Genomic DNA, 26450 nt, shown 5'->3' with positions numbered 1-26450 from the left:
TTACCAAGTAAAGTGGTTTGGCTACTGCCGGTTGTCCGTCCCACAAGACTCCGTGTGCTGCTCGTTGGGTTGTGGCCCGAATCAAATTTGCGCAGTTGATAAAGATCCACTAGGTGCAAACACCTTATTGGACGATTGACAGAATACAAGGAGAGCTCTTCTCCAACGGGCCCGTAAGTCTCTTCGTACCGGTTCCGTGTGTAATTGAGGCTCGCACTGAGACGCTTACGAAAATCAGTCTTCTAATTAGCCGAAGAGACGCGTGCGAGGAAAGTGTGCAGGTATTTTTGCTGCTGCTGCGAGAATATCGTTTTAGGTAAGCGAGACAACTGACGGATGCCCCGAGAACCCTAATTCAGCGGTCTTCGGGTGATGTGACAACGGTATCGGGACAGTCAATGCCCTTCCTTAGTGATCTTTGAGGCAGAATCAAAGTATTGTGCGTTCGTGTAGCGGTTGTGTATCACGCTGCCTGTGTGTTCTTATTCTTCAGCTGGACGACCCGATTGCAAGAGTCACAAGAATCTCCCGAATATGCGGTGGGGATGTTGCCGCTGATTGTGGATGTAGTTGGATCCAGCCTTTGGATTTAGGCTTTCTATAAGCCCTTATGGGGTTTGCTTAGTGATGAGGCTTATTACTACGTCAATAAGCTCGCAATATCCCATAGTAGAAGTCACAGAGTCTCTAAGGATAGGAGCTGTAAGCGCTTCTGTTCTTGGGCCACGGGCTTTGTGGTGACTGAGGTGACTCTCGCTAGTTCGCTTTCTGCACGACACCACCAACGTTCGCTGTATCGGCTAGTTGCATCAAATACAGGAAGCACTCCCATACAGAGCCTCAACCTGTACGCTGCCTTTGGTGCCCCTACTATACTGTAGGATGCAGGATCCAGTTCAGTTGTTGCCCCTCTAACTGGGCGAAATGCAAAGCGAGCTGTGTCCCACAACGTCTCTGCACGAGCATAAAGGTTCTTCGGTGTCTCAGTGGTGTTCCTAGAAACTGCCATTTAATACGATTTTTCAGGGAGAGTCGTTCCAGCATACATTGTCAAGAATGAATTCATACCGCACATTCAGCCAGTTTCATTTATTCTGCGATCTGGCCGTGCAAGCCAGTTGAATCGCATACTTTAGTCATATAGTGCCAATTGCATTATACCAGGGTTTCGAAGTTGAAATCGAGTGCAGGGCCGTCGGGGTGGATAAGAAAACCGTCCGCTGATCTAAGATCGAGGTCCGTACGTGCTTTTTTCAAAGGTGTTCGGCATCTCTAGCCGCATTATCCGTCCAACCGATGGTAATTGACTAGGCATTATTCTAGCCGCTTTACTGTCGAACCTTCGTAAATATAATACGATGACCCGGTGGCAAAGCTTCACAGTCAGAGGTATCCAAATCGCTGATTTGCTCGCTATACTCGAGCCACCACTGATCACTGGCTTCTATTTGTCTAACAAAGGTAGTGTAGTTATATGTCGAGATAAAGCCGAATCTCCTTTGAGATATGAGTATATAAGAAGCTATTTGACCTGATGAACCCTGTATTAGTATCTTTGTCACCCACTTCAGGTTAACACTGGCATCTACCTAGGACATGTCGAAGTTGGCGCTCCTCCATGTACAATGCGTCCGAGAGTTCATGTGCATTGAAGAAGGGTAGTGTCGGTTTACCTAGGAACAGAAGCCTTTCTGGAGAGTATTGAGGGACGAGGCGTTCACACGCAGCGTAACTGACATAGACGATTTGTCATATTGTGTGTGCTAGGTCTGGCAGTACTTTTGGACTAGTGGGTATATATTTTGTGACAATCTGGTGAGACGTCGTGTATATCTGGGCGGCATAGGCGATGATTATATTGATTATATTCAAAAGGCTGTGCGCAGAGAATCGACGTATTAATTTGATACCGCGGGTGTGTTCGTGTGTGCCAGAACGTGATGGGGTGGAAGAGAATGAAAGAGTATATATAAGATGCGACTACCGCGGTTCGCCATGTGGTTTTCCCGGCTGCTTTGGCATCTTTATCGTTGATGGCTTTTGTATTATGCTTGTCGTTTCGCTATAGCCCTAAACCCATAGTTGAGGGTGTTTTCAGTGGAGCTGTTGGTCTGCGGCCCATGCATTGTAGAAAAAGCGAAATACCATGGGTGGTGACAGTGTATTTTGTCGCTTAGGCCTTCTTAAAAGCTCTCTAGACTACCTAGATGAAGAGATCGACCATGACTGTTGTGCTCTTCGGAGGTCCTTATGTAGAGGATGTCTTAGGTGGATGGTGTGGGAGGCGAAGGCAGGTCTTCCATGGAGAGGTCTTATAAAGGGATTGCGTGTAGTGAAGATATAGCATTGTTCATTCATAAAAGTATTGGTATTCTACTGTACGGTTTATTCCCGATTATGAATAACTACCTTGGTATTCCATCGTGAAAGTGTTTTACTTCACACCAGAGATCATCAGCTAATGCACTGAGGCTTCTTTTATGTTAGTCTTGATATATAGGCATTGCCCAGAATAAATCAACAGACATAACATGGAAAATCCCGAGCGTTTTACCAGACCCTTAAAGTAATTGTTCAAACGTATACAAGGAAATAAAGACAACAAGATACTATAAATAGAAGGTCCATACAACTGATCTCCATCTGTATAAAGAAGTTCCGTTACACAGTAACGCGGCTTGCCACCCTCGATACTGCCCATGGAAGTAGTAGAGAACTGTCAGTAGATTACATGTCCTTTGTTCTGCACAAATTCCCCTAGTTCCTTAGTGGTTCTCATCTAACACCTTCATCTTCACCACAAATCTCACTCATCAATGGGTGAATCCTGCTCAGGGGATGATACAACCACACTATTTTCCAATAATAACTTCCGACCTGGCCATAAACGAGTTCACAACATGCTACCGCGCGCAGCGAGGAGAATATTGGCCATTTCTTGTATATAGAATGGTCGGGAGGTGCTCCACACCAATCTAGTAATAGAATCCATTGTACAAGCGAATCCTCTTTATTCTAATTAATTTATAGCCATTGGCGCGTGTTTCTGCGCGTGAAATGGTCCCATTAAGTTATCATTAGAGAGTTGTACGAGAGATATTATAGACGCGTGCCACTTCACGAATATTGCAAATCTCCTGCTTTTTTAAAGCAGAAATGGTAAGCAGTAGTCTTCCCTCCCGCTCAGCTAAGTCTCTTGAGTTTTGACGCGCTTTTGGAGGCATTGTTTATGGTTGAATTTAGTTAGGGAAATAAAACGCGTAAATTTTTAATGAGGTGGCCCACTCGACCGGTCAGTAAAATGGATGAAAGAGATGTGTTATAGACATGTCTAGCGCACCTTATTGAAGGCGGACATACAAGGCAATATGTTATAGGATGATAATAGCCGAGTACGGGATGGCTAGCACCTGAAGGATCATTCTTTTTATATTATTTACCAAAAGAAGCCACGAGAGCCAAAACCAGCCACACAGTGGAGTCACGTGACTTGATATACGGGAAGTATACAAATGATCGCAGAATCGGTATACGGTAGAGCGGGAGGGAAGCATAATAGGAGTATAGACCATGCTATATAGACTCTCCACTTAATAGCTAAATGCATAATATGGGCTATTACAGATGATACTTAGCTGGTAATTTCATGTGACGAATGATGCCTACTGAATTGCTTCGATTTGTTGGCCACTTCTGGTATCCTGATTAAGTTTTTCCGGCATTGTGAATAAGGAATATTCGACTCTAGCGAAATGCGGTTAAGCTGATTATGGGATTAGTACCATGCCAAGCACTGTTTAATTCAAGTTGCCAAAAGCATCTGGGGCGTTGCCCTTCCTGCCGAGTGGCTTAGAAGATGTGTGTTGGCACGGGTCGGCACACCGCTTCAGGCCTGTTTCTACTACAAGTACGTACGTTTGTAATGTCTAAGTAGGCGTTGCCAGATTCCCCGCCTTATCCATTCTTTCATTCCTAATAACTGGAGGTGAGAGGCATTGATCGGTTGAGAGGGCGTATATAGTCTGTTGCTATACAAAACCAACAAGTTTGATCAATAACGTTCAAGGCCTGTTACACCATGACCTTACCTGCTTCGTTCCAACTGTCATTTGACTTGTCCAATATCATAGGACCTGTGACCAGAACAGTTCTCCGGCTTGGTTCACTAGCTGTCCTTCACGACATCAACCGATCCGGCTCAGACGGCATCACAGAATTGCGCCTTGCAGCTCTCCTCGGTAGGCATCGTATTGCAGACTACCTGAAGGAGAATTTTAAAAGTATCGTAGCTGATTCACGACAATCTATCATTTCACGGGTTCTCCGAGAGGAGCAGCTGGCCCTCGAAGTCGGGTCTGGTCCAACCGTTCAGCAAGCAATCACTAACCCTAACCCGGCATGGCTCTCAATGGTGATTCAGATGTCGCTTCTCGCCTTTTCCCAAGAACAGCAGTCGTTAGCCCAAGCGATAACTACCGTGTCGTGCAAGCTTTCGAGAGGTGCTGCTGTCGATACCAGACAGGAATTAGATTATGTGTCCGTTCTTGGAGCCATTACGGCTTGTCAGCAACAGACAGCACAATTCCCATGGACCGGCTTTTTCGAGAGAACGGAAGATAAAATCTTCAAAGATGTGCAGAACGGGCAGCATCGTAAGAGGTACAGAAAGAGACGCCGTCTTAATAATGCCACACAACAAGAAAATCTGGCCTGCGTTTTTGAGCGGTCTCTGCCATTCGTCATTCTACAAACATTGGTTATGAACCTGGTGTCTATTCAGGATTTCCCTGAGCATAGGAACCTCCACCTGCGGACTTACTCTGGGAGCAGTACCATTATCGTTTGGTGCTATTATGTGCTAGGAATAGGTGTGAACGTCCAAATTAATGGAGTGGGCATGCAGTTTGGTGATAATCCTCGCATATTTTTAGAGAACTGCCAGCCTTTTGAGGCCTCTGCCACTCTACTGGACGCGGCTGGTGAGAATGAGCCGTTATTTAAGTTGTCACAAGTGGAGGAGGATCCCCCTATCCAAGGTGAAGACCGTACCACTGCACGAGGCTTTATAAGGAGGATCTTGATGCTCTCCGGTGTCTCTGAAAAGAACGTCGAGGCACAAGCACACTCCATCGCTGCTCATTGCATCCGCCTTCTCTCATCAACCGCTCAGCCGTCCGTGCTAGCCTCTCTCAAGGTGACTTCTATGGCCTCCCAAGTTGAGCGCAACCTCCTGGGTGCTGTAGCTTTCCTCTTCGACATAGCAGAGTTAGACCGCTGTCTCGTCTCGGAGCTCCTTGGAAAGATACAACAGAAGAAGGAAAAATTAAAATCTGGAGACAGACAAAAATGGTCGCAAATGATACTCATTATTATCTCTTTTGCTCGAGTTCATAACTTGGAAAAGTGCGATAATCTGCCGCTCTCTTTGAAGGCTTACTGGGGGTTATGTGAAGAAGACTTTGAGATCAGTTGCCAGGAAGAAGGATTTGTAGGGACGGCTCCAGACACCTTTGTGTGCTTCGACATTATCTCGCGCATGCTGCTAGGTCATCAGTACTCCAAGGAATATGTCGCCAGTTCGGCTTTGGTCAGTTCTTGGGGATGGAGTGTTTTCTTTGATTCATTTGACGCTCTTGATCCGGCGGATATCAACCCCGGCGTGATACACATACGTCTCGGGGTCCCTACAAGGAATGGCGAGCGCAAGATGCGTATCGTTGACGGCCCAACAGATGTTCCGATTGCATGGGGTGAGGTCCTGCACGAGTCTGAAATTCCGATCACTTTTTGGCCAGGTGTATTTACCGGCAGGCTGACTGCGACCCTTATCGGCTATCATGGGACGGACGCCTTCTCCGCTGTTCAGGTGTATGAGTGGGAAACGGGACCTCAGAAATCAAAAAAGTGGCGGATGGGTTTTCGCGACAAGCAAGAGATGTGCCTCACGTTTAACATCATCGACATATGTCCTTGCCCGGAATTCCTAAAGGACGAGGAAAGCAAGGCGTGGATCAACCAGCTGATTACGACAGGCCACCTTCAAAAACGAGGAGTCTTGGATAGTGCCAGATTGGCAGAGGTTGTAGAAGTGACCAGAAAATATCCATCAAGCGCAGAGAAGCTTGCGAGCTCGCCGGAGAGGGTATTTTGCGAGACTTTGCGGAGGCTTGATACGACAGATTCCCTCTCAAGCGCCTGGTACTTCTTCGTCACGGCCAATACCGCCGCAAGGTGGCTCGCTCTTGATGGTTTGGAGCAGCTGAAAGGGGAAGCTGCGGGATTCCTAAATATATTACGCGGGAAGGGCTGTTGTGTGAAATGCGCGTGCAGTGCAGTTGCTACTAAAAGTTTTGTGCTCTTGTAAGAAATGCGCTTGCTGAAGAGAGAGTAATGTATGTTGGCAGTCATACATACAAGGCCACCATTGTGGGGACTTCCCATTTATGAATTCTTGACTTCGAAGTCTTGGTGCGAACAGCAAATTTGTATAACTGGTCTCTGTCTCATCACGTGGATTTCCAGAATCCGAACTAAACAGCAGGCTAGCAAGCCTGGTCTTCTACTCGGAGCTTTCTGTCATTGTCTGCTCGCTCTTGAGATGCATTTAGAGTTGATCGGGTCCCCCGAAAAAAGTTATGTGATCTAAATAGACCCATGGATAAACCCCCTTCAGCAGTGAATCCTAGGCTAGGTAAAACTCGAATTAAATTTACGGCTTAGAATACCAGGTTCTAGTTGCATAAACGGAATGCTCAATCATATGTAGAGTTTGTCCTGAAAGACCTAAGACTTCCGAGTATCCGTCCAGTCGACTCCCAGGAGTACTCCGTTTTCAACCGTTGCTGTACAGTAGACATGAGGCCGTCCGTGTCCAAATCCACATATTTTCCTAGGGGATTACCAGGTATTACTACGTACTTGTTTGACAGTCTAACCTTCGTCTCATCCAAGCAAACCTTGATACAAGAAGAGCAAGCATATTACTGAAATATGCGGAAGCCAAGTCCAATATGGTCGGAGATATCCTAATCATCTCTTGTGGTACTTGGCGCAAGGCGAAATCTGCCATGTGTTAAGGTATTCTGAGAGCCTACGAATCCTTCGTTTTTGATATACTTCTCTTCCCACCTCTTTTAACGCCCTTTCATGTAGCCGATTCAAAGCAGCCTTTCAACTCCAAGGAAACCCAAGATACGTATACCGAGTAGTCGGTAAAAGCACCGTGACCAACCTGTAGGGACTACCAAGATCCTACTATAGCCTTCTATTCAGTAGTCTCTGCCTGAATATCGCCCACAGCCATGCGCAGACGGAGAGACTTTGAATCACGAAACTATCAACCTCAACACAACCGCAATGGTTATGATACCAGAGCTACCGAAGCCACACACCACAGAGATGTCCTCCGGCGGATCGCAAAAGAGACACTCAAGGTTATCCCAGATATAACAAAGCAACTAAGCCCATCCATAAATGTCTACCACTCTACCAAACTTTCCTGTGAAGATCTCCCCCGCCTCCAGCCTAGGTACTGTCCTGCTTTCCCCGAGCGTGCCTCCATCAGGGTCCTGAATGAGGACACTCTAAATGCAGCCATTCAAATATCTCAGTTCATGCGGACTGGAGGCACCAATCCCCATCTTCACGATCCGCGGCCCCTCATCATCAATTTTGCCAGCTATAAAAAGCCTGGTGGTGGTTGGTTGAACGGTGCTGTCGCTCAGAAGGAGGCAATCTGCCACCGCAGTTCGCTGGCGGTAAGCCTTGATGAGAGTGACTACCCATTGGCACTGGATGAGGCAATCTACACTCCCTACATAGTCGTCCTGCGCAGTGACATGGCCTCCGGCTACAGACTGTTATTTCCTCATACTCCTGCAAAAGACCTCCCACTTTTCAGCACGATAACCCTCGCGGCTATATACCGGCCTCGGGTGCAAACCTTTGATGTGAAAGATAACCATGGTGGTAACTCTCGGTCCAGGCCACAATGGCGGAAGAAGCAGGTCCTCGCCCTCGACAGGCACCGCAACACCACCAAGGACAAGATGAGACTGGCACTGCGCATTGTAGCGATCCATCGCCATCGCCTACTTGTGCTTGGTGCGCACGGATGTGGTGTCTACGGAAATCCACCCGAGGATGTCGCCCACTGTTGGCTTGAGGTCCTGAAGGAAGACGAGTTCTCGGGCCACTGGTGGAAGGGGGCGTGGTTTGCGGTCTACGATTCGAGGAATGAGGGTAACTATGCCACGTTCAATCGTGTGCTGTCTGGCAGGCAGGTCTGAGTGGTAGCAAACTGTCGCGCCATCTGTGACCGAAATTGTGACGCAGATCATGTTCCTAAGTGAGCCAAGACCGGCTTGCCTTCAGCCTCGCGGGGCAGTGTTTGGAACTCTGCCACACTTGGATTTCTTCGCTATCGTGGTGTAGAATCTTATTCAGAATCAAATCCAATGCAAACTTGGCAATACATCTTCAAAGTCTCTGTTTGGTTAAGTTAAGAGCTGGTGCGATACATTAATCAGGCATCGCTTCTTAGCTCTACGCGACAAGGGAGCAAGAAATGGCTCTCGAAGCTATTGGGACAGCCTCTGCCATACTGACGCTGGCGGAGAGTTCAGTCGGGGCTTCGTTGAAGCTCTACCAGTTTTTCACAACAATAAGGGACGCTCCCCGGGAGATAACGAGTATCAGTCGCGATATTAAAAACTTCAATACACTGGCGAAAAACCTGAAAACTGCCCTAGAATCCAAGGATGTACGAACAGTTGTTGACAAAGACCCTCAAATAAAGCAAGCCCTGAATGATTTGCTTGATCCTCTCAATGATTGCCATCAGGCTTGCCTTCAGATCCAGGAGAGAGTTGAGCGGCATTTTCAGCCTGAAACGTCTGTGGATCAGACGTCGGACGGGAATTCAAAGGTTCATCGAATTAAACGCATTAAAAGTGGATATGTGACGTGGTATTTCAGGAGAGGAGAGGTGTTTTCCTTAATCTCGCGTTTCCAACTTACAAAGGGGATGTTCTCCGATGGCATGGGGAGTCTGACGCTGTGTGTATTGGAGATCCTATTTGTTCAGTATAGTTTCATACCGCTGACAGTGCCACTGCAAGCCTTCTCTCCTTCCGAACCTCAATGATGATAAGCAAAGACCCAGATACAACACATACTTCGGGGAAAAGCCAACTTGATAACAGTGCCAATAGCTGGACAAACTCACTTCCGACACAGAAACGCAAATTCGATGATGATGCTGGGTCCGCAATTATCGAATACGTTGAGCGGCTGTCAAATATTGCGCCTTCACCCTCGATCGTCCCGTCATTGTACAGAAGAGAAACCCCTTCTGATCCGAAATACATTAACGAATTGTTGGACGCAGTACGACGAGGCACTGTTGTCACGGTGGAGATGATTTTGAATCATGTCGACATTGATGCTCGGGATCCTTGTACTGGACGCACCGCCCTTTCAATAGCGGCCGAGCTTGGAGACAGAGATATGACAAAACTCCTGTTGATCCAGGGAGCTTCAGTGAATATCCGTCAGTACAGCCTGAGCAGCTACTGTTTTGGAAGGCCTGCGATGGCCAGTGGTCGATTTCCCCTACATTGGGCTATCGCTGGAAATCATATTGTAGTTGCAGAGCTCCTATTACAATATGGTGCCAATCCAAACGCTAGAAACAGCCCTGGACGGTCCGCTTTACAGGAGGCTTGCATGAGGAGCGACCTGAAGATGGTACGACTACTGCTGCAGTATGGCGCGGACGTGAATGCTCGAAGCTATAATCATGTTGGTTTAACCTTCTGTTTCATTTATTTATTTCTGACTAACTGACCTTTTTGAGGGTTGGGCGCCCATACATGAAGCAGCTAACGATAAACCAATTGAGATACTTCAATTACTACTTGAGTATGAACCTGTACTCGATATTCCAGCTGTATTCGAACCCCACGCCCCGGGGGCTGCGCCGTTGCACCTTGCGGTCAGATCCCATTCTCTTGATGCTCTGAGGCTCCTCTTGTCCAGCGGTGCTGATCCCGATGCTTTAATGGTTGAAGACATGACAGCTCTGCACTTAGCCGCTGCTATGGGGTGGGTAGAAGGTATTACTGTTCTTCTGGACGCTGGCGCTTCAATCAACGCTCGGGATGCGTGCACCCGTGAGACCCCTATACACAAGGCGGCCCGGAATATCAAAATGGATGCAATTGGCATATTAGGTGCGCGAGGTGCTGACACAGAGATAAAAAACATTGATGGACAGAATTACCAAACACTTCTGGAATGCGCCAGGCGGTCTCCGGATGACTGGCGTGTAGATCCGTTGCTTGGTTCATATTGTACCTTCTATTAGATCCAGTTTTCCATTACTTACTTCTAAAGGGAAATCGGACTATTGCAAATTCAGACGATTTGGAGTGCTTGGGTTACATATTGCCACGAGATATGAGATAAAATGAACACAAGTTTAAGCGAAGAAAACACCCGATCCGACTCGCAGACTTTACTAGAAGATAAATACTTTGATGGCCCTCCAGATCCTGATCTGGCAAATCACAGTACAGCGAGGCAAAAATTCATATGGCTCTAAGTTCTGTGGAATGTGCTACCAGGTTCTACGACGTTTTGAACCTTATAACTAGTCTATTAGTCTCCTCAGTGGCCACAGAGCGCTTGAGTTATACTAGTTTTAAGGTCGGTATGCAGCCTATTCGACTGTGTGGTGCGTGAACGCTTCCAACAGCTCCGAGGCTCTGCGAAAGTTAATTATTGTAGCTTCTTCAATCATCTATGAAGTCGTTAATGACTGGCTCTGTATCATATCACAGTTGAGGGGTTAGGTTTCGGGGCAGTATTGCGACCCTACGATAATGTTGGATGATACTCAAGAGCTATGGATTGAGGAACGGTTGCTAGGGTGGAAGTAAGGAGTGAGAGTGGTAACTCCCTCAGTACAACATCTCAGGGAGTAAGTGAAGGGCCTGACTCCCACCAGGCTTGGCACCAAACGTGTTTCATATGACGACTGCCTTAGCTCTCCACAGTATTAAAGGGAGCGTCCACCTCCTCCACCCTCTTTGACTCGTCAAGCACTATCATGTTCCTATTTTCTGCTTCGGTTATTTTTTCTTTTGAAATAGCCAACACAAAATGATAGACCCTTTTCAAAAACTGCCAGAAGAGATTATCATCCAGATTCTCGAGTCTTGTTGGGACTTCACAAGCTTAGATGGGCTACTGCAGATCTCCTTAAAGGCCAATGAGGTCTTCGACACTTACTATCCCAGGATCACTGAGGCAGTTGTGGCCTCTTGCTCCATGACATCAGGATTCAATGACCATAAATTTCGATTAGTTGTAGCCATACAGGCTGCGGCCATTGGGCCGCGTACATTACGGAAATGTCTGGAAGACAAGCATTGGGAGCCAATGCCACCAGTCATGGAGTCCATATTTTGGTCGCTAGAGTGCTCTACCCCCATTCGACAGGCGATAAATTCAGCTGCCAAGGTCCATCGTCTTGCTTGCATCTGTTACGACTCATTCATTGAGAACGTTAAAAAGGCTAAACCAGCTCGTCCTAATGTGAGCGAGAACGAGATCATGACTGGCTTTGCTCCAATACACCAGTGCGATTAACAATGCCGTTTCCGCCTGATGCTATCCACCCTCCATCCTTTGTCGAGCAGCTCTGGCTTCATCACGCTCTATGGGCATTTGAGCTTTATTCTTATATTTACACAGCGGCAACAACACGCTGGGCATGGTCCCCCAAGAAAATAGGTCAATACACCGGCGCGTTTCAGATATTTCCCAATGAGATGAATTGGCACGAAGATGAGCATCTCACCATCACTCCATGTATGAGATGCCTGTCACGCAGGGAAACATTTCTTCTTGAAGACACAGACCCAGTGGAGATACCCCGGGGTGAAAACAAGACTCGGACCTTAACGGGAAAATGTCGGGCTTGCTTAGTCCATTACGAACACCGTGGAACAGAACGTTACCATACACCTGTACAAGGAAAATGAAACTGTTGCTCTTTACTGTTAGTATCTTTTCCTTTTTAGTTAATAAGGCCTTTGCTACTGTTTATATCAGGCCATGGCGAGGAGGTTACGGCAAGATCTTCTGGAGGTGCTTTTGGTGACTGGAGACATATTTAGTAGCGGACACTGGTATACGATCTAGAGGTATACGCCCCAGCTCATGCATCGCACTCTAGTATGTGCTTAGTCTGGTTACCAAATACCGCACATGGACTAGTATCCTATCATGCGGCGCCATCTAGTATATATCAGAATAGCCAGGAAAGAGGTATGCAGAGCGTGTCTTGTAAGAAATCTATTCTACCAATCAGGCTGGTTATGTATACTCGGAAAGGATGGCGGCCCTCTCAAACTTGAAATCTTACTTTTATATGGGAACGAAGTCCCCCCGAGCCCAACCTACCCATTCCCATTCATGAAGGTTTATTCACAATAACTTATACACATATACAAGTCCAGGTAGCAAGCATATCCAGCATATAACCATCAATCCCATCCACGTTACCAACTCCCACCCTACCAGACACCCAAGCCCGAGTCCACGAAACCAGCTAGCGACGATCACTCCCCCCCCCCCCGGTCTATATCAGCCGAAGACAACTGTCGATTAGGATGTATCGCAAGATGCGCCTTCGGCAGGTTCTCAAAGTGTCTAAACTCCTCAAAGATATAAATGTCGACCCGTTTATTAACATTCCACTGATCCTGGGCTGGCCAGGAGCACGTGCGCCGTGTGGGAGATCTCTCGGCACTAGAGCCATTTTGTTTGCCGCGGAGTCGACCGAAAAGTGATCTCACTTTGGGCCAGTGGTGCTGTATAAAGACAGGGAGTACGAGGAGACACGAGCAAAGGAGGGCATGGTTGCATTCCACCGCACTACTGGAATAATTGTAAGTCGGATTCGTAGTAGACCTGATACGTATTAATGGTGCGCGGGGAGAGACTTACACCCAGTATCCTACGCCGCCCACGAAGAGTACATGCCATAATACGTTGGGATCTTTCATGTTCGCGGTATGAACGACACGTACGATGCTTGCAGTGCATGCACTATGTATTCGTTAGCTGCTTCCTGTGATTGAGATCGAAGAGTGGAGGAGAGAGATGGAAATACACACCTAGCTCCAAGAATGATGATAGCTAGAGCCTTCAGCCTTTGTCGTAGAGGTACCTTCAACCTTAGTACTGATGGTATCGGTAGCACAAGGACGTATATATCTGTTATCATAGCGAGTAGCCCTGAGAAGAAAATGGGGGCTATTCGCGGGATTTTTGGCTTGACTGTCGGATCCCCGAATCGCTCGAATGGTGTGAAGGTGTAGTTAGCGACAGCCACTAGGGCGAGGGTTCCACATGCTTCGAAAATGATGCCGATGATAATCAGGACTTTCAGGCTGGCTCGGGAGGAGAAGAGGCGGTAGTAGAAGCAGAGGATGGTGAGTTTGGAAGAGGCTAGACAGAGGATATATGAGAGGAAGCTATGGAAGCTATTCTAGTCTCGTTATTTAATGCGATGAACTCTGTCGTTATGATGCTTAGTCTTACTTTTGCGATCTCTGTAGACGCGCTACGTGGGATATCCCAGATGTGACGTCCAATCCCCAAGGCACGACCTGGTAAGACCGGTTAACCGCTGCTGCGAAAGGAAGCTCAGGGCTACATGCCTTTTAGAACGGTAGCTGCAAAGCACACGCATAGAAACTGCTCTATTTAGTATCTCTTAACAGTCGGTATGGGCAGGTTCGCATACATAAGCAATGATACAGAGGTCTACCAACATTTAGTCATATTGTCTATGTATGGGTAGAAACACTTACAGTCATCGATCGCAAGCGAAGCTCGTATGATAAATCGTCGCGTATAGAGTCGCATCACCAGAGCCAGAGAGTTGATGGTCAAGTAAAACGCTACGAATGGGGTGCAGCCATGAAACTGGTTCTGAGGGTTGATAAAATTGGGCTCTACCCCGGGAGGAGGGGGTAAAATACCCTGCTGGGTCGACATGAATCAAATGAGATAGCTTCATGACTTGAAGCATAGAACAAGAGAGTCTTCATGGTCGATGGATGGGGGCTTCTCTCTGATATAGGGCCAGTAGCAGGTAGTGGTGCAGCTCGGAACAAAGAAATCGTCCATTTTCAGTCGCTGGATTTGAGGCGCTACGGCAATTTGCCGATCCATGTCTAGTCCGGCACTTCATTTCGTCACTTTTTCCCCGGGCTTCTTTGTTTACTTTGTTGGTGGAAAGCGTTGGATACTTCCGACGAGAACAGCGGGAAGTATATTAGGGCTTAGACGGGGGGCTGCTACCCTAATGGGGATAGCTACGGACAATGGACCAAGTCAGTGTTGGTTCTTAAGTAAGTCGATGTCTATAACACAAGGCAGAAACCATTTACAAGACAAGCAAGCAACAAATTAGGCAAAAGCAGGGGTCCGTGTAAGAATGAAACGCGTTGGACTGCACGGTAACAATGAATGAATGTTCCATCGCGGGTGCTCTTCCGCAAGAGGCCTGACCGTAGCGCCGTCCAACCGCTCTGTCCAGACACTCAGTCGGGTTGGCCTCGATAGCCCATATTTTATTCCATGTCATATCGAGTGGTGAATCGGTGGTCTGGACCGTTCCCATGACTGAGCCCGGAGAAACAGGATTTCACGAAATTGGGACCGTTACTTATGGCTACGGACTAGGTAAGTACAACAGACTAACCGTACTATGATCTACTAATAAACTATTGTGAGATGTCTCTCTGCTGGTGTTTGGCAGCCGATCTACCTCGCATAATTTGTGTGACTAGTCTATCTGGATAGATACTCTGATCATATGTATCGTGTCTACAAGACATCAAAGTCAGTCCGGCACTACTCATTACATTTCACTATAGAACGTCATCTTAAATGCCGAGGCTCGCATTCAAATAATCAAGTATAGTCATATGATAGGATCAAGTATGATTTTCACGGATCCAATGTCCCTTCTTATTACTGGCTATGTGAATATGATCTTCGTACGCTCAGGGCACTAGACAAACTCACCCAAATCAACAAAGAAAGTGACGCACGTCATGTTTAGAATTCTGAATAATTATCTCATTATCCCAACCGATGGGGGACGCTCTTTTCATCCAAAGAAGGTCGTGAGTCAGCCCCGGAGACTCTGACAGCTTAATCTCCATGAACCAGGTTTCCGGATCTGGGGGTATTGACTCAGCGATATACAAAGCGTAAGTATATAGCATACTTAGGCTATGAGCCGAGACCTTACTTCACCATAAACTATACTCTATACCACTGAGTGAAGGTCCCGCGCGGACATTATCGACTCAATTGGGGCTTGTACCAGGCTGAAGATGCATAGTCAGAGATGGTGCGAGACATCAAACTAGCATAATAATCATCCAGCTCCGACATCCTCTTCCACAGCCACAAATGCTGTATGTTAGGCAGCTTTGGTCAAGTTTTGTGACCATGCGTCTGGGGTTGGTTTCTTTGTTCGCTGGCATGATATCATGAGAACCTCCTTCCAGTAACTTCTTGAACTTTGCAGGAAACATCAGACCAGTTTCCTTAAGATTATCCTATAAAGGTTAACGTCAAGTGATACAAGTATCCAATTGTCAAGGTAATATTCGCAGCTCCGAAATATCAAGTCCAACGTTCAAGGAACAGTAGCATCCGAATCAGGAATAGCGCCGACCCTGCCACCACTTGTAATAAATCGATCTTATCGTGAACTCCACCGTCTTTCCAACCCCTATTAGATCATCCAGGAGCACAGAATGCCACCCATAACCACCCCCGGCCACGAATCACATGGTGGATGCGCCTCCGCCGATTCATCTACACTTTCGAGACACCGCTCCACCTCCGCGGAATTTCCTCCGTCTCAGTCACCGACACCAGTATCCTATCCTCGCACTACTGTGCCTCTTTGTCCCCCTCCCAACATGGCATTTCCCTGTCCCAGAACCCATACCCCTAGAAGCTATGCTCAACAATGTCTCCTCCTGGAGTCCCGCATGGCCTCCGAAGATCTTACTAACATGCTTTCTGTCCCCATCTGGCGCGCAAGAGATACCCCTATCCGGTCCATGTACCGTCTCTACGAGGCCATGGCTGCGGGCGAGTACTACGCTATACGCCCAGAGGTCGAGTATTTTTGGTACCAACGGTCATGGATCCTCAGCCGCGTGCCAGATCCGAGGGATTACGACCCTGTCCGATACGCGATCCTAGCGTCTATCGCAGAGGAGCTTGCTAAGGCGATTAATTGGCGGCTAAGTCTAGGGATGCGGCGTGATAAACGCAAGCATATCTACCGTAAAACTCTCGAGGATGTGCTTCCTCCGTATACGCCGGAAACTGCACCGTCTTGGACCAAACGCGTCCCTCCAATTGATGTTGAATTGATCACAGATTTACCGGATGCGCTGGACTCATCCGGTAGACTAGTGCTTGAAGCAGGCGGAAAGAGTCCCGCCTTTGCAGAGAGAAATATCGTTACTGATAGTGGTCACTTTTATACAGTTTAGATCTGGAGGAACAAATGGAGGTCTGGGGAACTGCTTTATCGGGATGGACTGTGGTGGTCGTCTAATCTGTCGTCGCGTGCTCAGTGTGCGTTAAGTAACGTAGTACATGATTGATGTTTGGATATACCCTCTCTGCGATAGTCTATACATACTTTCATATAGTGTAGTGCATGGGCATCGGCTATAGCTCACTCTCCTGTATGCATGCTGCAAGCTAGTTATTACCGCTGTTATGCACCGTATTGTGAATTGTTAGGGCTTGGCCTATCTTCATTGAAGCCCTGAGTAATCTAGAATATGTACCAACTAAGAGTTATATCCTACATTAATAAAGTAGTAATACTTTATGAATACGCATAAGTAAATTGTCAAAACACTACTCTTGCACTAACTGGCATCCAATATCAGTTCAATTCCATACCATCCATTAAAACGTCAAACTCCACCAACCAACCACTCACGACTCCATTCCTACCAACACCCAACATACTCATGAGAGGGACATAATAACCAACACCTATAACAACGATTTTAAATAACGCACACGACATACCACCTCCTGCCTAGTGGCCGTGCCCAATCCACCAGTGCAACGTTGCCCCAGAGCACGGATCGCTCTAGATCGCCCCTGTGCAACCCTGAAAATGTTGTACTTCTTTGCCCGAACTTTGTCTGTAGACTAAAGCAGGATGAAACTCAAAGAAAGGTATACATAGAAAATTGGCAAAATGGGGTGGGTGATTGGTTGGGGATGTCGTCCAGAATAACAATTTAGGGCTGCGTGTGAGGCATCTTTCGTTCACTGTGCCAATGGTCTGTTTACTTGAGGTATTGGTTTTGTAAATGTGCTGTACTGGTTTCCGGTTTATAATATTGCACGGGTAGTGTGGTGTTATTAGGTGATAAGGTACAGAGTTGGGTGCGTGCATATAATTAATCTTCATGATTATATGACGAATACTATAGTACAGTACATGTTCAAATATAAGGGGATAGATGCGAACAACTAGCGTAGTATCATCCACCACCATTCTTGGAGTATCCATCCACCTTCTTTCTCACTATCGAGACCCTCCTTTTTCATGACCCCGATCTCTGTCATCCATTTCAGCAGGAGCTCGATTTCCCATGCTCCCATTGTAGGTTTTATCATGCTGGCAATGCTGGCGGCGCTGAGCCCCGGTCTGTTGGCGACACAGCCCGCTACTGTCGCGACGGCCAAATCCCACAGTAGCTTGATGAAGCCACCATGTATATCGCACCATACAGGAATTTTTTCGGGGACCCAGGCCACCCCGTTGTTCGTGGCTCGGGGCGGACAGGGCGCCGGAACATCGTTGAGTTCCTTCTCAATCGGGTTCCCGTACACGTAGTTTTCTTCAACGGGGTACAGTTCAACTCTGAAGCGGAGCTTATCCTTGTCTATTTGTCTGGTGAGGTACCCACCCTCTGTCAACCCGTATTTATCGCGTGGAGGATCGCGCGGTCTGAGGATCACTCTGCGCGCGGCCACTAGGTTGATCATTGCCAGTATGTCGCCGTCTTCGGCATTATATTTGATCTCAAATTTGCCTTCGGATTGTAGTGCTGGGTCGAGGATTTGCGTTTTGAACCTGGCTGCACGTCGGAGCTGGGTGCTTTCTATCAGTCGCTTGCGTCCCAATGCCTGCAGGAAGTGATCCGTGATGTCGTAGTTGCGGCCCGGCGTGATCCTGCCTCTGTTACCCATTGATATGACCCTCTCTGTTACCAACGAATCGATGGCGCTATCTATAAAGCTTCCCATGTATGACAGTGCTTGTCGTGCCTCAGCGGGTCTGTATGCATCTTCCGGAGTAACGACGTTGGCCCGAATCCATGATTTGACCACTTCCAAGCGAGAAAGATCCTGCTTCCGAGGGGCAGGCGGCTTGTGTTTATCGATCAGGGGGAGGGCGAATGGAGCGCTCGCAAGAAGGTTACGCTTGCGATTGATGGTCAATGGCTGAGTAGTCTGATAAATATCGTCCAGAGTGCTCGGCGGTTCCTCGCGAATCTCAAATACACTGTCAAATTGCTCTCTTGTGGCTGGGAGGTCCGGAAGAAGCTTTTCGGACTTGGGGACATCGAGCTGGGCGTTTGCCCAGTCGACAATCCATTCCCAATCATACCCCTCAAGGTCATCGTAATTGATCGGAGGAACTTGGCCATTGGCATATGCTTCAAGGTAACGCTCTTGGAAGTCGCTCTGCATTTTCGCCAGCTGGAGCCGGTTCTTGCTTAACACATACTTCCCTTTCGCTTGGATGAAGAGCGGATCATAGCCCGGAAAGCTGCTAGAAAAGAGCGTCCAGTCGACAACCTTACCTTCATAGCCCCCCGCTAAGGCGCGGACTACAACAATCGCAATCATGAGCCTTTGAGTTAGCAAGTGCGGCAATTGGTAGCCAGTGCGATTCCGGCGAGCAGGGGCTCGAGATCCAGTAGGTTGTAATGTTGTATCTGACTCGTCGCCAGCTGCCATTGATGCAGTGAGCTTCTCCAAGCGACGGTTCTGCGCTGTTCCGGGGGCCAGTGCACGAGATGCCAGGGTTCGGTTGTGTCCGAGAGGCGTCATTGCGCCGAAGGAGCCGGGTTCCGCAAGCAAATCGGATTGGCGCCCCCTTTGTCTCGTAACCCTCGGCTCTAGCGGGGGACGCGTTGGGAGCTCCGGTTCATCAATGTCGAACCGTATGTTACCCTCCAATGGAACACTATCAAAACTATCCTGCACTGTCTGGTTGATGTACCAAAGATCTGCGCTCTTCTTATCAAGCAGTCCTTCGTTTTGAAGTTCCCATCGCATAATCACATTCGTATCATAAAAGAACCGGTTCGATCGGGGGTCTGCACTTTCGGAGTAGTCAACAGTGCGTCGCCGTGTCTGGCTAAACAAGTCGTCAAGCGAATGAGGCAGCTCGGGTGTTTTGTCGCCGATGGTCTCGAGAGCACGCGGTGACTCGCGCACTTTCTTCTTCTGGTCATTCCTTGCAGCCCGCAAAGCAGCAAGGCCCGCGTCTGTCGAGAAGGTTCCTGTAGTTGCATTGAACGTCTGTCTTGGGTTCATCAGCATTGCGTACGGTGCCATAGACGATATAGGGATCCAAAGACGTCTCATTCTCCGGCCACCCTCGGCGGTCGAGCTGTCCTGCGCGTGGAGTACGGAAGATCGGCGTCCCGCTTTGATCCGCCTTCTACCTTGATTAGCTATTTGATTAGGTCTTGTAGCAGCAGTTATTCCAGGAGTAGCCGAGTCTTGTGCCAACGGTCGCTGGAGTGACAAAAGTCGAACCACTTTTGAATGATTTTCCTTCCCTTCTCCAATCCTTTGCAGCAGTCGCCTCTGAACGCTCAGGCCCTTCCTCTTTTCCTGGGCTACAACAAAGCCCGGTTTATACTGCAATTGTACTGTGAGCGCTGACTCGACAGGAAGTTTGGCATACGTGTTGGGGTCTCTGCCATCTTTTCCAAAAGTGACTCTCCTTGCACCAGTCTTTGTCATTTCGGGATCGTAGTCGACATTATCTGGAATGTAATGGCGGGAGCCTGCAGCCAGCATCTTTTTCTGCATATCCAACACCAGGGGGTCATCCGGCCGCATGTCAGGTTTGGTTATGATATTCTTTGTTACCATGACCCCTTTGTTATCCTTGCCACTGAAGGTTAACTGGCGAAGCTTTCCAGCATCAATTATGTGTTTCACAGTTGCTTTGATCGTACGAAGGTCAGGAGTTTCTTTGTACTTTGTCTTCCTCCACGCAGTCGCGAACGGGTACCAGATCTCAGTTCCCATAGGGAATGCCCCGCCAGCTTTTTCGACGATGTCCAAAATAATCTTTCGCCGAATGAAACCGACAGACCCTTTCTTTTCCTTCACGTTTTCTCTAGCCCTACTGCTCTCAGCCAGTGTTTTCGTATTTGTCGGAGCTCCGCTCGAGCCATTGGCATCCTTGGCGCGCTCCAAGGGGTTGGCTTTGAGTTCTTCGCCATTATTACTCTCTAGAACAGCCTGAGATGCCGGTGTTGTGTTCATTGCAACCCCGTCTGTCTCGGCGGTAGTGCATGCCTCTGTCTCCATTGGTGTTGAGTCACTTAAGTCGTTAACAGGCGCTTGATCAGTTGGGGGTTTGTCTTTAGCGCCTATAGCGTCTTTGTTTCCCTCATTTCGGACTGCTTCGCGAGGCTTCTTGGACGGTGTCTCTAAGATCTGTGTTGCCTGAACGTTGCTCTCTCTTAGACCGTTCTCGGTGACAACCTCTTGACTGTTTTGGTTTGGTGACTCAGCCCTCTTCCGTTTCAATGGCTTTCCTTCGGTTTTATTATCGTTGCCAACATCAGGCTTATCCTGCCTTGGGTCTCCAGCTGGATTACCTTCGGGATTTCCGCTTTCAGTAATAGGAACATTATTCGACTTAGTGGTGAAGTCGGTAATGCGTCGCTGTTTTGCAGTGCGCATAGTTGCTGGGCTAGGTCCAATTTTAGATGTTGATGGCCTTGGGTGTCTTTTAGTGCCTCGGGAAGGTGTGGCATTTATATCTTCGGGAGCATCCAAGGCCTTGCCCGTCGTGGCAGGTGTAGGGACAGGTGTGGGAGCAGGCGTTTCTTCGACAGTCTCTTCGACAGTCTGTTCCCGAGAGGGCTGTTGTGATCCACCATCTTGGTCGCCTGTTTCAGCCTCTTCGGTAAACCAGGGAAAAGACGACAGCTTCGGGCACTTGAAGATTGCAATCCGACTGATCCTTGGCCGACCCTGTCTTTTACCAGTAGGTCTTCGCCTTCCACGAGGTGTGACATAAACTCCAGAATTCGGACGTTCGATCAACAGAGCGTTGTATTCGGTCCAAGTCTCATCCAAACCAAGAGCTTTAAGCTTCTCGATCTCAGACATTCCTTGGAATTTTTCAGATTCATCCCTTGGTACTTTCCGACGTTTGATAGTCGAGATAGGACTTCCTGGGGTCCTATCGCCCATCTCCGAGTCCGATACATCTAGACGTGCTCTTTTCGGCCTGCTCGGAGTTACTATGTCAGAACGCGTAGCAAGCTTTCTACTTCCGGCTGGTGCCTTGGTCTGCCCACAGTGGAGTGCTAAGTATTGTTAGTGGTATAGATGACAACATTGTTCCTCAGACTTGGAGTAACCCACCGTATGTTCCATCTTTAAGTCGAATTGCTGCAGCGTCAGTGTTGGTGGCATTGTAGCTTGACGGGTCCACTGCCACTATGCATTCCAGAAGAGAAACATCGCCGTTTTTCACGAGCTCTTTTGCAGGGACAGCCACGGGCAGTCCATATTCGTCCAGCTCTGGCTGTGCGTCAACAGGTGGTGCACGAATCTTGTCCACCTTCGGATTTTTCGGGGTGAATTCAACAGCTTCCCAGGCTGACTCGCCTGCCTCGACAAGCTTTGCAAAGTTTGTTGCGGTGAAATGGTTATACTGGGTTATAGTGCGGTTTAGTACCGTGTCTCGTACAATAGCCATGTGGCGTAGGTGCAATGGTTGCGAGAGCTGCCAGCATTCTACCAGGCGACTCATTGTGTTCTCCAATGGCCGACGATAGAAACCACCAAAGCATTTCCTGATGATTTGCTGGGGGTAGGTCAGATTTCATTCCTTCAACGATGACAGGTAGTTCCTTTTTTTTTCTTCTGTCTTTTCAATTTAACGCACCTGGTTCATAATGCCCTCCGTTCCAGCATTCTCAACAACGTCAAGGATCAGGTTGTGGATTGTCTGGTCTGGAGTCCAGAGAGGAAGAATCCGACCAGCTTCATCAGTTTCCTCCTCTCGTTTCATCACATTGAGCGTTTCGCCATTGTTCAGCAGAGGAGATTCCCTGGTAGCATCAGTGGGCTCTACATCTTCATCAAGTTCAGCATTATCATCCTGCTCCAGATTAGTCGAGATGCCTCGACTAAATTCATGGAACAACTCCAAATCCTTTTCGGTCGGTTCTCGTATAAGCTTCACGCAGGCAAAATAATGTTTATCATTCTCAGAGAACTGCGACATGGCCTTGACCCGCTTTAAGACACCTATGCGTTCAAATTTCCGCAGAGCACGAGAGAGGATACGCCAGCGCCATCTATCGGCAAAGCCGAGAATCTTCTTAAGATCGACACGGGAAATGATCTCATGCTCCCGAAGGATACTAAAAAGCTGCTTGCTGAACTCCTTATAGTCTATCACTTGTGGTTGCCCCGAGGATTGATCTTTGGTCGTTTCTGTAGATGATTGTTCTGCTTGCATAAATTTACGTAGGGTGCAAAGACTAGTTCGGGTTGATTTGATCTGGACAGCCCTCTTCTCAATGTATCCTTTCTGCTGCAGTTGGTCAGTTCGCTTGGGGACTGAGCGCTTGTCTTGGCCGCTCAGTTTCACCAATTCCGTCTGAGCAATGCCATCCGCCTTGCGTGATGCGATGATAGATAGTAGAGCAAATTCTGTGGCAAGAAGTTTGTTTTCGTCTGGTTCATGGCCTGTGATAGCAAGCCATGTCCTCTCCTTTGAGACAAAAACACGGATTTGGTTTTGGGCAGTATGCTCAGAGTCGGGTGCATCATTAACACGGCGTTCTACATCACTAAGGCTCAGAGCATTGCATTCTCCATTTTCGCCAATAGAAACTTCAGGGTTTTTTGCTAGCCACGACCAGACTTTCTCCTGGAATCGCCGGTCGACGACATGGTTGCGGGTGGATGCATCCTGTGCAGCCTTGGCATAGAAAGTATTGATGAACGTCAAGATATCGGAAGGAGAAGCGCCTGGAGTATATTAGTCTGCTTATACTTTCGATAGTAAATCCAATTGTGTTATTTAAATCTGGAATCAAAAAGAGAGTGTTGACCCAAGCTCCAGTAGAAGCAGGATACAGGGGTTTGGATATCAAATCGCCAAAATTAGAGTCGGTGCTGCAGTAGTGGACCCTCACAACAATAACACAAGGAAAGACCACGAACTGACCTTGATCACCGCAGAGGGCAATCTCTGCCAGGAGAAAATCAATCAGCTCTCGTAGACTAGGGGCCATCCTATTTACATGGCTGAATCGTGGCCAATAGGTAAGGGAAGGAGTGGGATAAAAAAAATTATCGAGTCCCCATTGATCTTAACTCGTCACCTGGGCGATAATCTCTCCGTCGCAAAAAGAAATTTGACAAGCCTTTGATCCACGTTGAGCGCGAGATTCGAACCATCGTCGTAGAAGGAAAATTGTGTGCAGCAAATGAGTGGGGGTGGCGGGTCTTCTGCCACGTGATTTGTGCCATACTTCTCAGGCATCAAGTATCAGTCTTGAGTCCGTGAGAGGTTCCGTAGCCCTCAGTGCAATGTCGTTCATTCATTCCCGAATGCGGTTAATATGATACCCAGCCCTGGAGCACTAGTTAATGAAGAAAGGCTAGAAAGATAGGTAAGGATGGATTCACAAGCTGTCCACTAATCCAAAGCAGTTTAGGATGCCCAATCAAAGTTACTTGAATTCGCTGCACAATATTCTATCATAATTAGTCATACAGCATTGGATTTCTCGGCATAACGCACCTAATGCATCATCCAAGATGGATCGTCGCTGATCGGCCGGCTAGACCGGGTTTGCCGTTTACTCTATCCAACGTTTACTTGAAATTGTGCAGAACGGGCAATTCAGAATCTGTCAATCGGCACTACCATCGGAAGTTCGGCGACAGTTAACCGCCGATAATAACAAATGGAACCAATAATATTTCAAACTCTCTTCAAGTTTTTGATCCTACGGAAGATAATACCTTAAGCACTCCGATGATCAGGCGGGTATGAACTGTGTAAGGTATTTATGGTTATTTTTCGGGGGGAAAGATAATCGAAAATCCAGTTGTTGTTGTTGTTCTTCCTCGGCATACCGCCTTGTACATTTAGTTCGTGAACCAAACATACACATTGTAATCTCATACAGATGTCGGATGACATCACGGGTTCCAGTTACGTCAGGCACCTTGTTTGTTCAACCCAAAAAGTGGAAAAAAGTCTAATACTTTACAGACCAAAAAGTTACTCCATTCGTTTCCGGTCCTTTCCTTTCTCTCGACCTAGAACAATTTTCTACCGTTTGATGCACTTCATGAATTGGTTGCAGCCCAAATAAAACTATCGCCAATCCCAACGCGCATTGACAGCGGCAATACTCAGCCCCGTTCCTCGCCACTCACACTCGTATCATTTCTACCATTCTTCGCTCACACCATGAATCTTGTTGCATGACACTCTCCCCTCCATTAATCTCTATCCGCAGCAATACTTGCCGAACCCCAGTTATTCTCCGCATATCCTCACCATCGCTAGGGCTATAGCGATGGAAGAAGGAACCGCTAATACCAACCCTTTGGAACCTCCGCCGCTCCCTTACTCACTCCGGACACGAAAGAAGTCAATCGCATTTTTCTGGATATTATTCGTTTTTGATACCCTCGCTCAGCCTGTGGCACTCTACTTCGGTCTATGGTATGGCACGAACCTGTCACATAACTTGGGTATGTCCCTTGCATAGTCTTTACTGTATACACAGGCATGACATACGTGCTAACCAACCTGTGCAATTAGTCTTTACCATTGTGACAGCTGCATTAGGAGGAATCTCTGTGTTTGAATACTTCTACCGGCTCTATAATTTGTTCCGAAAAGATTCTCGCACTCGGCCGTTGAACGCACGGAAATCATGGGTAGGCTTGATCCAGATGCCCCCATGGTAAGGATATATCGGGAACTGACGTTCTATCACAGTTGGATTTCTTTCATATCAATTTCACCATCGTCTGGTTGATCCTTGCCGTTGAACTTATCGTGTAAGTTTCGGAAGTATTCATTGTGCTGATCTCTGCTGTTTGGTATACTAACAAGAAGCCAGAGGAACGGTCCAGGAGGAACCCTATGGTAACGTCCCCTACCGCTTATTGCTTTCACCCATACTTATACATCTATAGTGCGACTTGTAGCCATGGTTCTCCCGAGCGTCATGTTCTACTTCGGTGGTGTCTACTTGGCCCTCGATATTCTTCGTGTGCTCGGTTTCAAGGCTCCATTCCGAATATCCTCAACCCCAAAAGGCTCTACAATGCCCACAGCTCTATATGTTATGATCGAAGACGTGGTGGCAGTGGATGGCGGCGGCGGCCAGACATACCGGTATGCCCTTCGAGTCCGGTATCTTTCCAGCCCATACTTCCGCCGTATGCTCTTTCAAATGAACTGTTTCTGGGCCGGGGGCTCCATTATTTTTGCTGCTGTCATCACTGCAATTGTCTTTACAACACCAAAGCCTGTCGCGTATACGGTAAATCGCCCATCCCGTTGTTAATGGTGTATAATTCAGAAAGCTGACGGGTGTTTTTTTCATAGCTTGGATGGTCTTTGCCGTTCGTTTGGGCCGGCGTCTGGACTCTAATCACCATCCCATGGGTCCAAAGTGATCTTCGTCGCGAGAAGAAAGCATGGGCTGAAAACCGCGGCCAAGGAGGCATTCCTTACACGGATGATATTAGCGCGCCGGCTGATCGGACTCGGCTCGAGTCGATACACGAACATATGCCGAACTTATGGCCTTGGGGCCGCGAGAAAAATAAGGAAAAGCCCTCTACGCAGTCTACCCCGTCTGACGGCCATTCAAACGTATGATTCATTTTTTCGCGTCACAGAAGGGCGCAAATTAGCCTCGACCTTTCCTTTCTCTTTGCGCGCTTGCAAGCTCCGGAGTGGTAACAAGCACGCCTTTACATGAACTCAGCAGTTCATTCAAAAATTAGGTTGGTCCAATCACGCCATGAACTCTGATATGTCCTCAACGGAAACTGCGGCA

The 26450-nt window shown here is 47.8% G+C and overlaps 9 protein-coding genes across 9 annotated transcripts; 6 read left to right on the top strand and 3 right to left on the bottom strand.

The window, feature by feature from the left end:
* Positions 1-676: 676 nt before the first annotated feature.
* F9C07_10399 (uncharacterized protein) lies at positions 677-1009 on the bottom strand (the record flags this gene model as incomplete). Its single annotated transcript, XM_071507405.1, has 1 exon — positions 677-1009. One exon carries the CDS (start codon positions 1007-1009, stop codon positions 677-679), a length of 333 nt encoding a protein of 110 aa, XP_071366681.1.
* A 2829-nt stretch (positions 1010-3838) lies between these two features.
* F9C07_2283975 (uncharacterized protein) lies at positions 3839-6729 on the top strand. The gene has a single exon (XM_041286076.2). The coding sequence runs from the start codon at positions 4079-4081 to the stop codon at positions 6362-6364; it is 2286 nt and encodes a 761-aa protein (XP_041146754.1). The 5' UTR covers positions 3839-4078; the 3' UTR covers positions 6365-6729.
* A 310-nt stretch (positions 6730-7039) lies between these two features.
* On the top strand, positions 7040-8358 carry F9C07_2283974 (uncharacterized protein). Its single transcript, XM_071510665.1, has one exon. The coding sequence runs from the start codon at positions 7302-7304 to the stop codon at positions 8286-8288; it is 987 nt and encodes a 328-aa protein (XP_071366680.1). The 5' UTR covers positions 7040-7301; the 3' UTR covers positions 8289-8358.
* Positions 8359-9141: 783 nt separating this feature from the next.
* Positions 9142-10366, top strand: F9C07_10402 (putative ankyrin repeat and socs box protein; the record flags this gene model as incomplete). The annotated part of the gene is made up of 2 exons (XM_041292331.2): positions 9142-9801; positions 9857-10366. 2 exons carry the CDS (start codon positions 9142-9144, stop codon positions 10364-10366), a joined length of 1170 nt encoding a protein of 389 aa, XP_041146753.2.
* A 797-nt stretch (positions 10367-11163) lies between these two features.
* Positions 11164-11652, top strand: F9C07_2233168 (uncharacterized protein; the record flags this gene model as incomplete). The annotated part of the gene is made up of 1 exon (XM_071509927.1): positions 11164-11652. One exon carries the CDS (start codon positions 11164-11166, stop codon positions 11650-11652), a length of 489 nt encoding a protein of 162 aa, XP_071366679.1.
* A 1358-nt stretch (positions 11653-13010) lies between these two features.
* F9C07_2068823 (uncharacterized protein) lies at positions 13011-14070 on the bottom strand (the record flags this gene model as incomplete). The annotated part of the gene is given in 7 exon segments (XM_071508743.1): positions 13011-13116; positions 13185-13558; positions 13612-13679; positions 13698-13699; positions 13727-13767; positions 13817-13836; positions 13884-14070. The coding sequence occupies 7 exon segments, from the start codon at positions 14068-14070 to the stop codon at positions 13011-13013; spliced, it is 798 nt and encodes a 265-aa protein (XP_071366678.1).
* A 1778-nt stretch (positions 14071-15848) lies between these two features.
* Positions 15849-16601, top strand: F9C07_10404 (uncharacterized protein; the record flags this gene model as incomplete). Its single annotated transcript, XM_041286075.1, has 1 exon — positions 15849-16601. The coding sequence occupies one exon, from the start codon at positions 15849-15851 to the stop codon at positions 16599-16601; it is 753 nt and encodes a 250-aa protein (XP_041146751.1).
* A 503-nt stretch (positions 16602-17104) lies between these two features.
* Positions 17105-24638, bottom strand: F9C07_1589150 (TFIIIC transcription initiation factor complex subunits Tfc3). The gene is made up of 6 exons (XM_041286071.2): positions 24164-24638; positions 24049-24117; positions 23585-23994; positions 22292-23385; positions 21766-22210; positions 17105-21707 (listed from the first exon to the last, which is right to left on the bottom strand). The coding sequence occupies exons 3-6, from the start codon at positions 23649-23651 to the stop codon at positions 17608-17610; spliced, it is 5706 nt and encodes a 1901-aa protein (XP_041146750.1). The 5' UTR covers positions 23652-23994; positions 24049-24117; positions 24164-24638; the 3' UTR covers positions 17105-17607.
* Positions 24639-24950: 312 nt separating this feature from the next.
* F9C07_2067802 (uncharacterized protein) lies at positions 24951-26269 on the top strand (the record flags this gene model as incomplete). The annotated part of the gene is made up of 5 exons (XM_071508729.1): positions 24951-25128; positions 25199-25317; positions 25379-25440; positions 25607-25928; positions 25994-26269. 5 exons carry the CDS (start codon positions 24951-24953, stop codon positions 26267-26269), a joined length of 957 nt encoding a protein of 318 aa, XP_071366677.1.
* Positions 26270-26450: the final 181 nt, after the last annotated feature.

This window comes from Aspergillus flavus, chromosome 4, assembly GCF_009017415.1.
Source record: "Aspergillus flavus chromosome 4, complete sequence".
Classification (NCBI taxonomy): domain Eukaryota; kingdom Fungi; phylum Ascomycota; class Eurotiomycetes; order Eurotiales; family Aspergillaceae; genus Aspergillus; species Aspergillus flavus.
The sequence above is the reverse complement of the archived record's forward strand: the minus strand, read 5'-3'. Positions and strand labels throughout refer to the sequence as shown.

Coding starts and splice junctions, on each gene's coding strand:
- F9C07_2283974 (XM_071510665.1), top strand. CDS start 7,302: ATGCGCAGACGGAGAGACTTTGAATCACGAAACTATCAACCTCAACAC.
- F9C07_2283975 (XM_041286076.2), top strand. CDS start 4,079: ATGACCTTACCTGCTTCGTTCCAACTGTCATTTGACTTGTCCAATATC.
- F9C07_1589150 (XM_041286071.2), bottom strand. CDS start 23,651: ATGGCCCCTAGTCTACGAGAGCTGATTGATTTTCTCCTGGCAGAGATT. Junction 22,211..22,291: donor CGGAGGGCATTATGAACCAG/GTGCGTTAAATT, acceptor ACCTACCCCCAG/CAAATCATCAGGAAATGCTT. Junction 21,708..21,765: donor ACTTAAAGATGGAACATACG/GTGGGTTACTCC, acceptor AACAATACTTAG/CACTCCACTGTGGGCAGACC.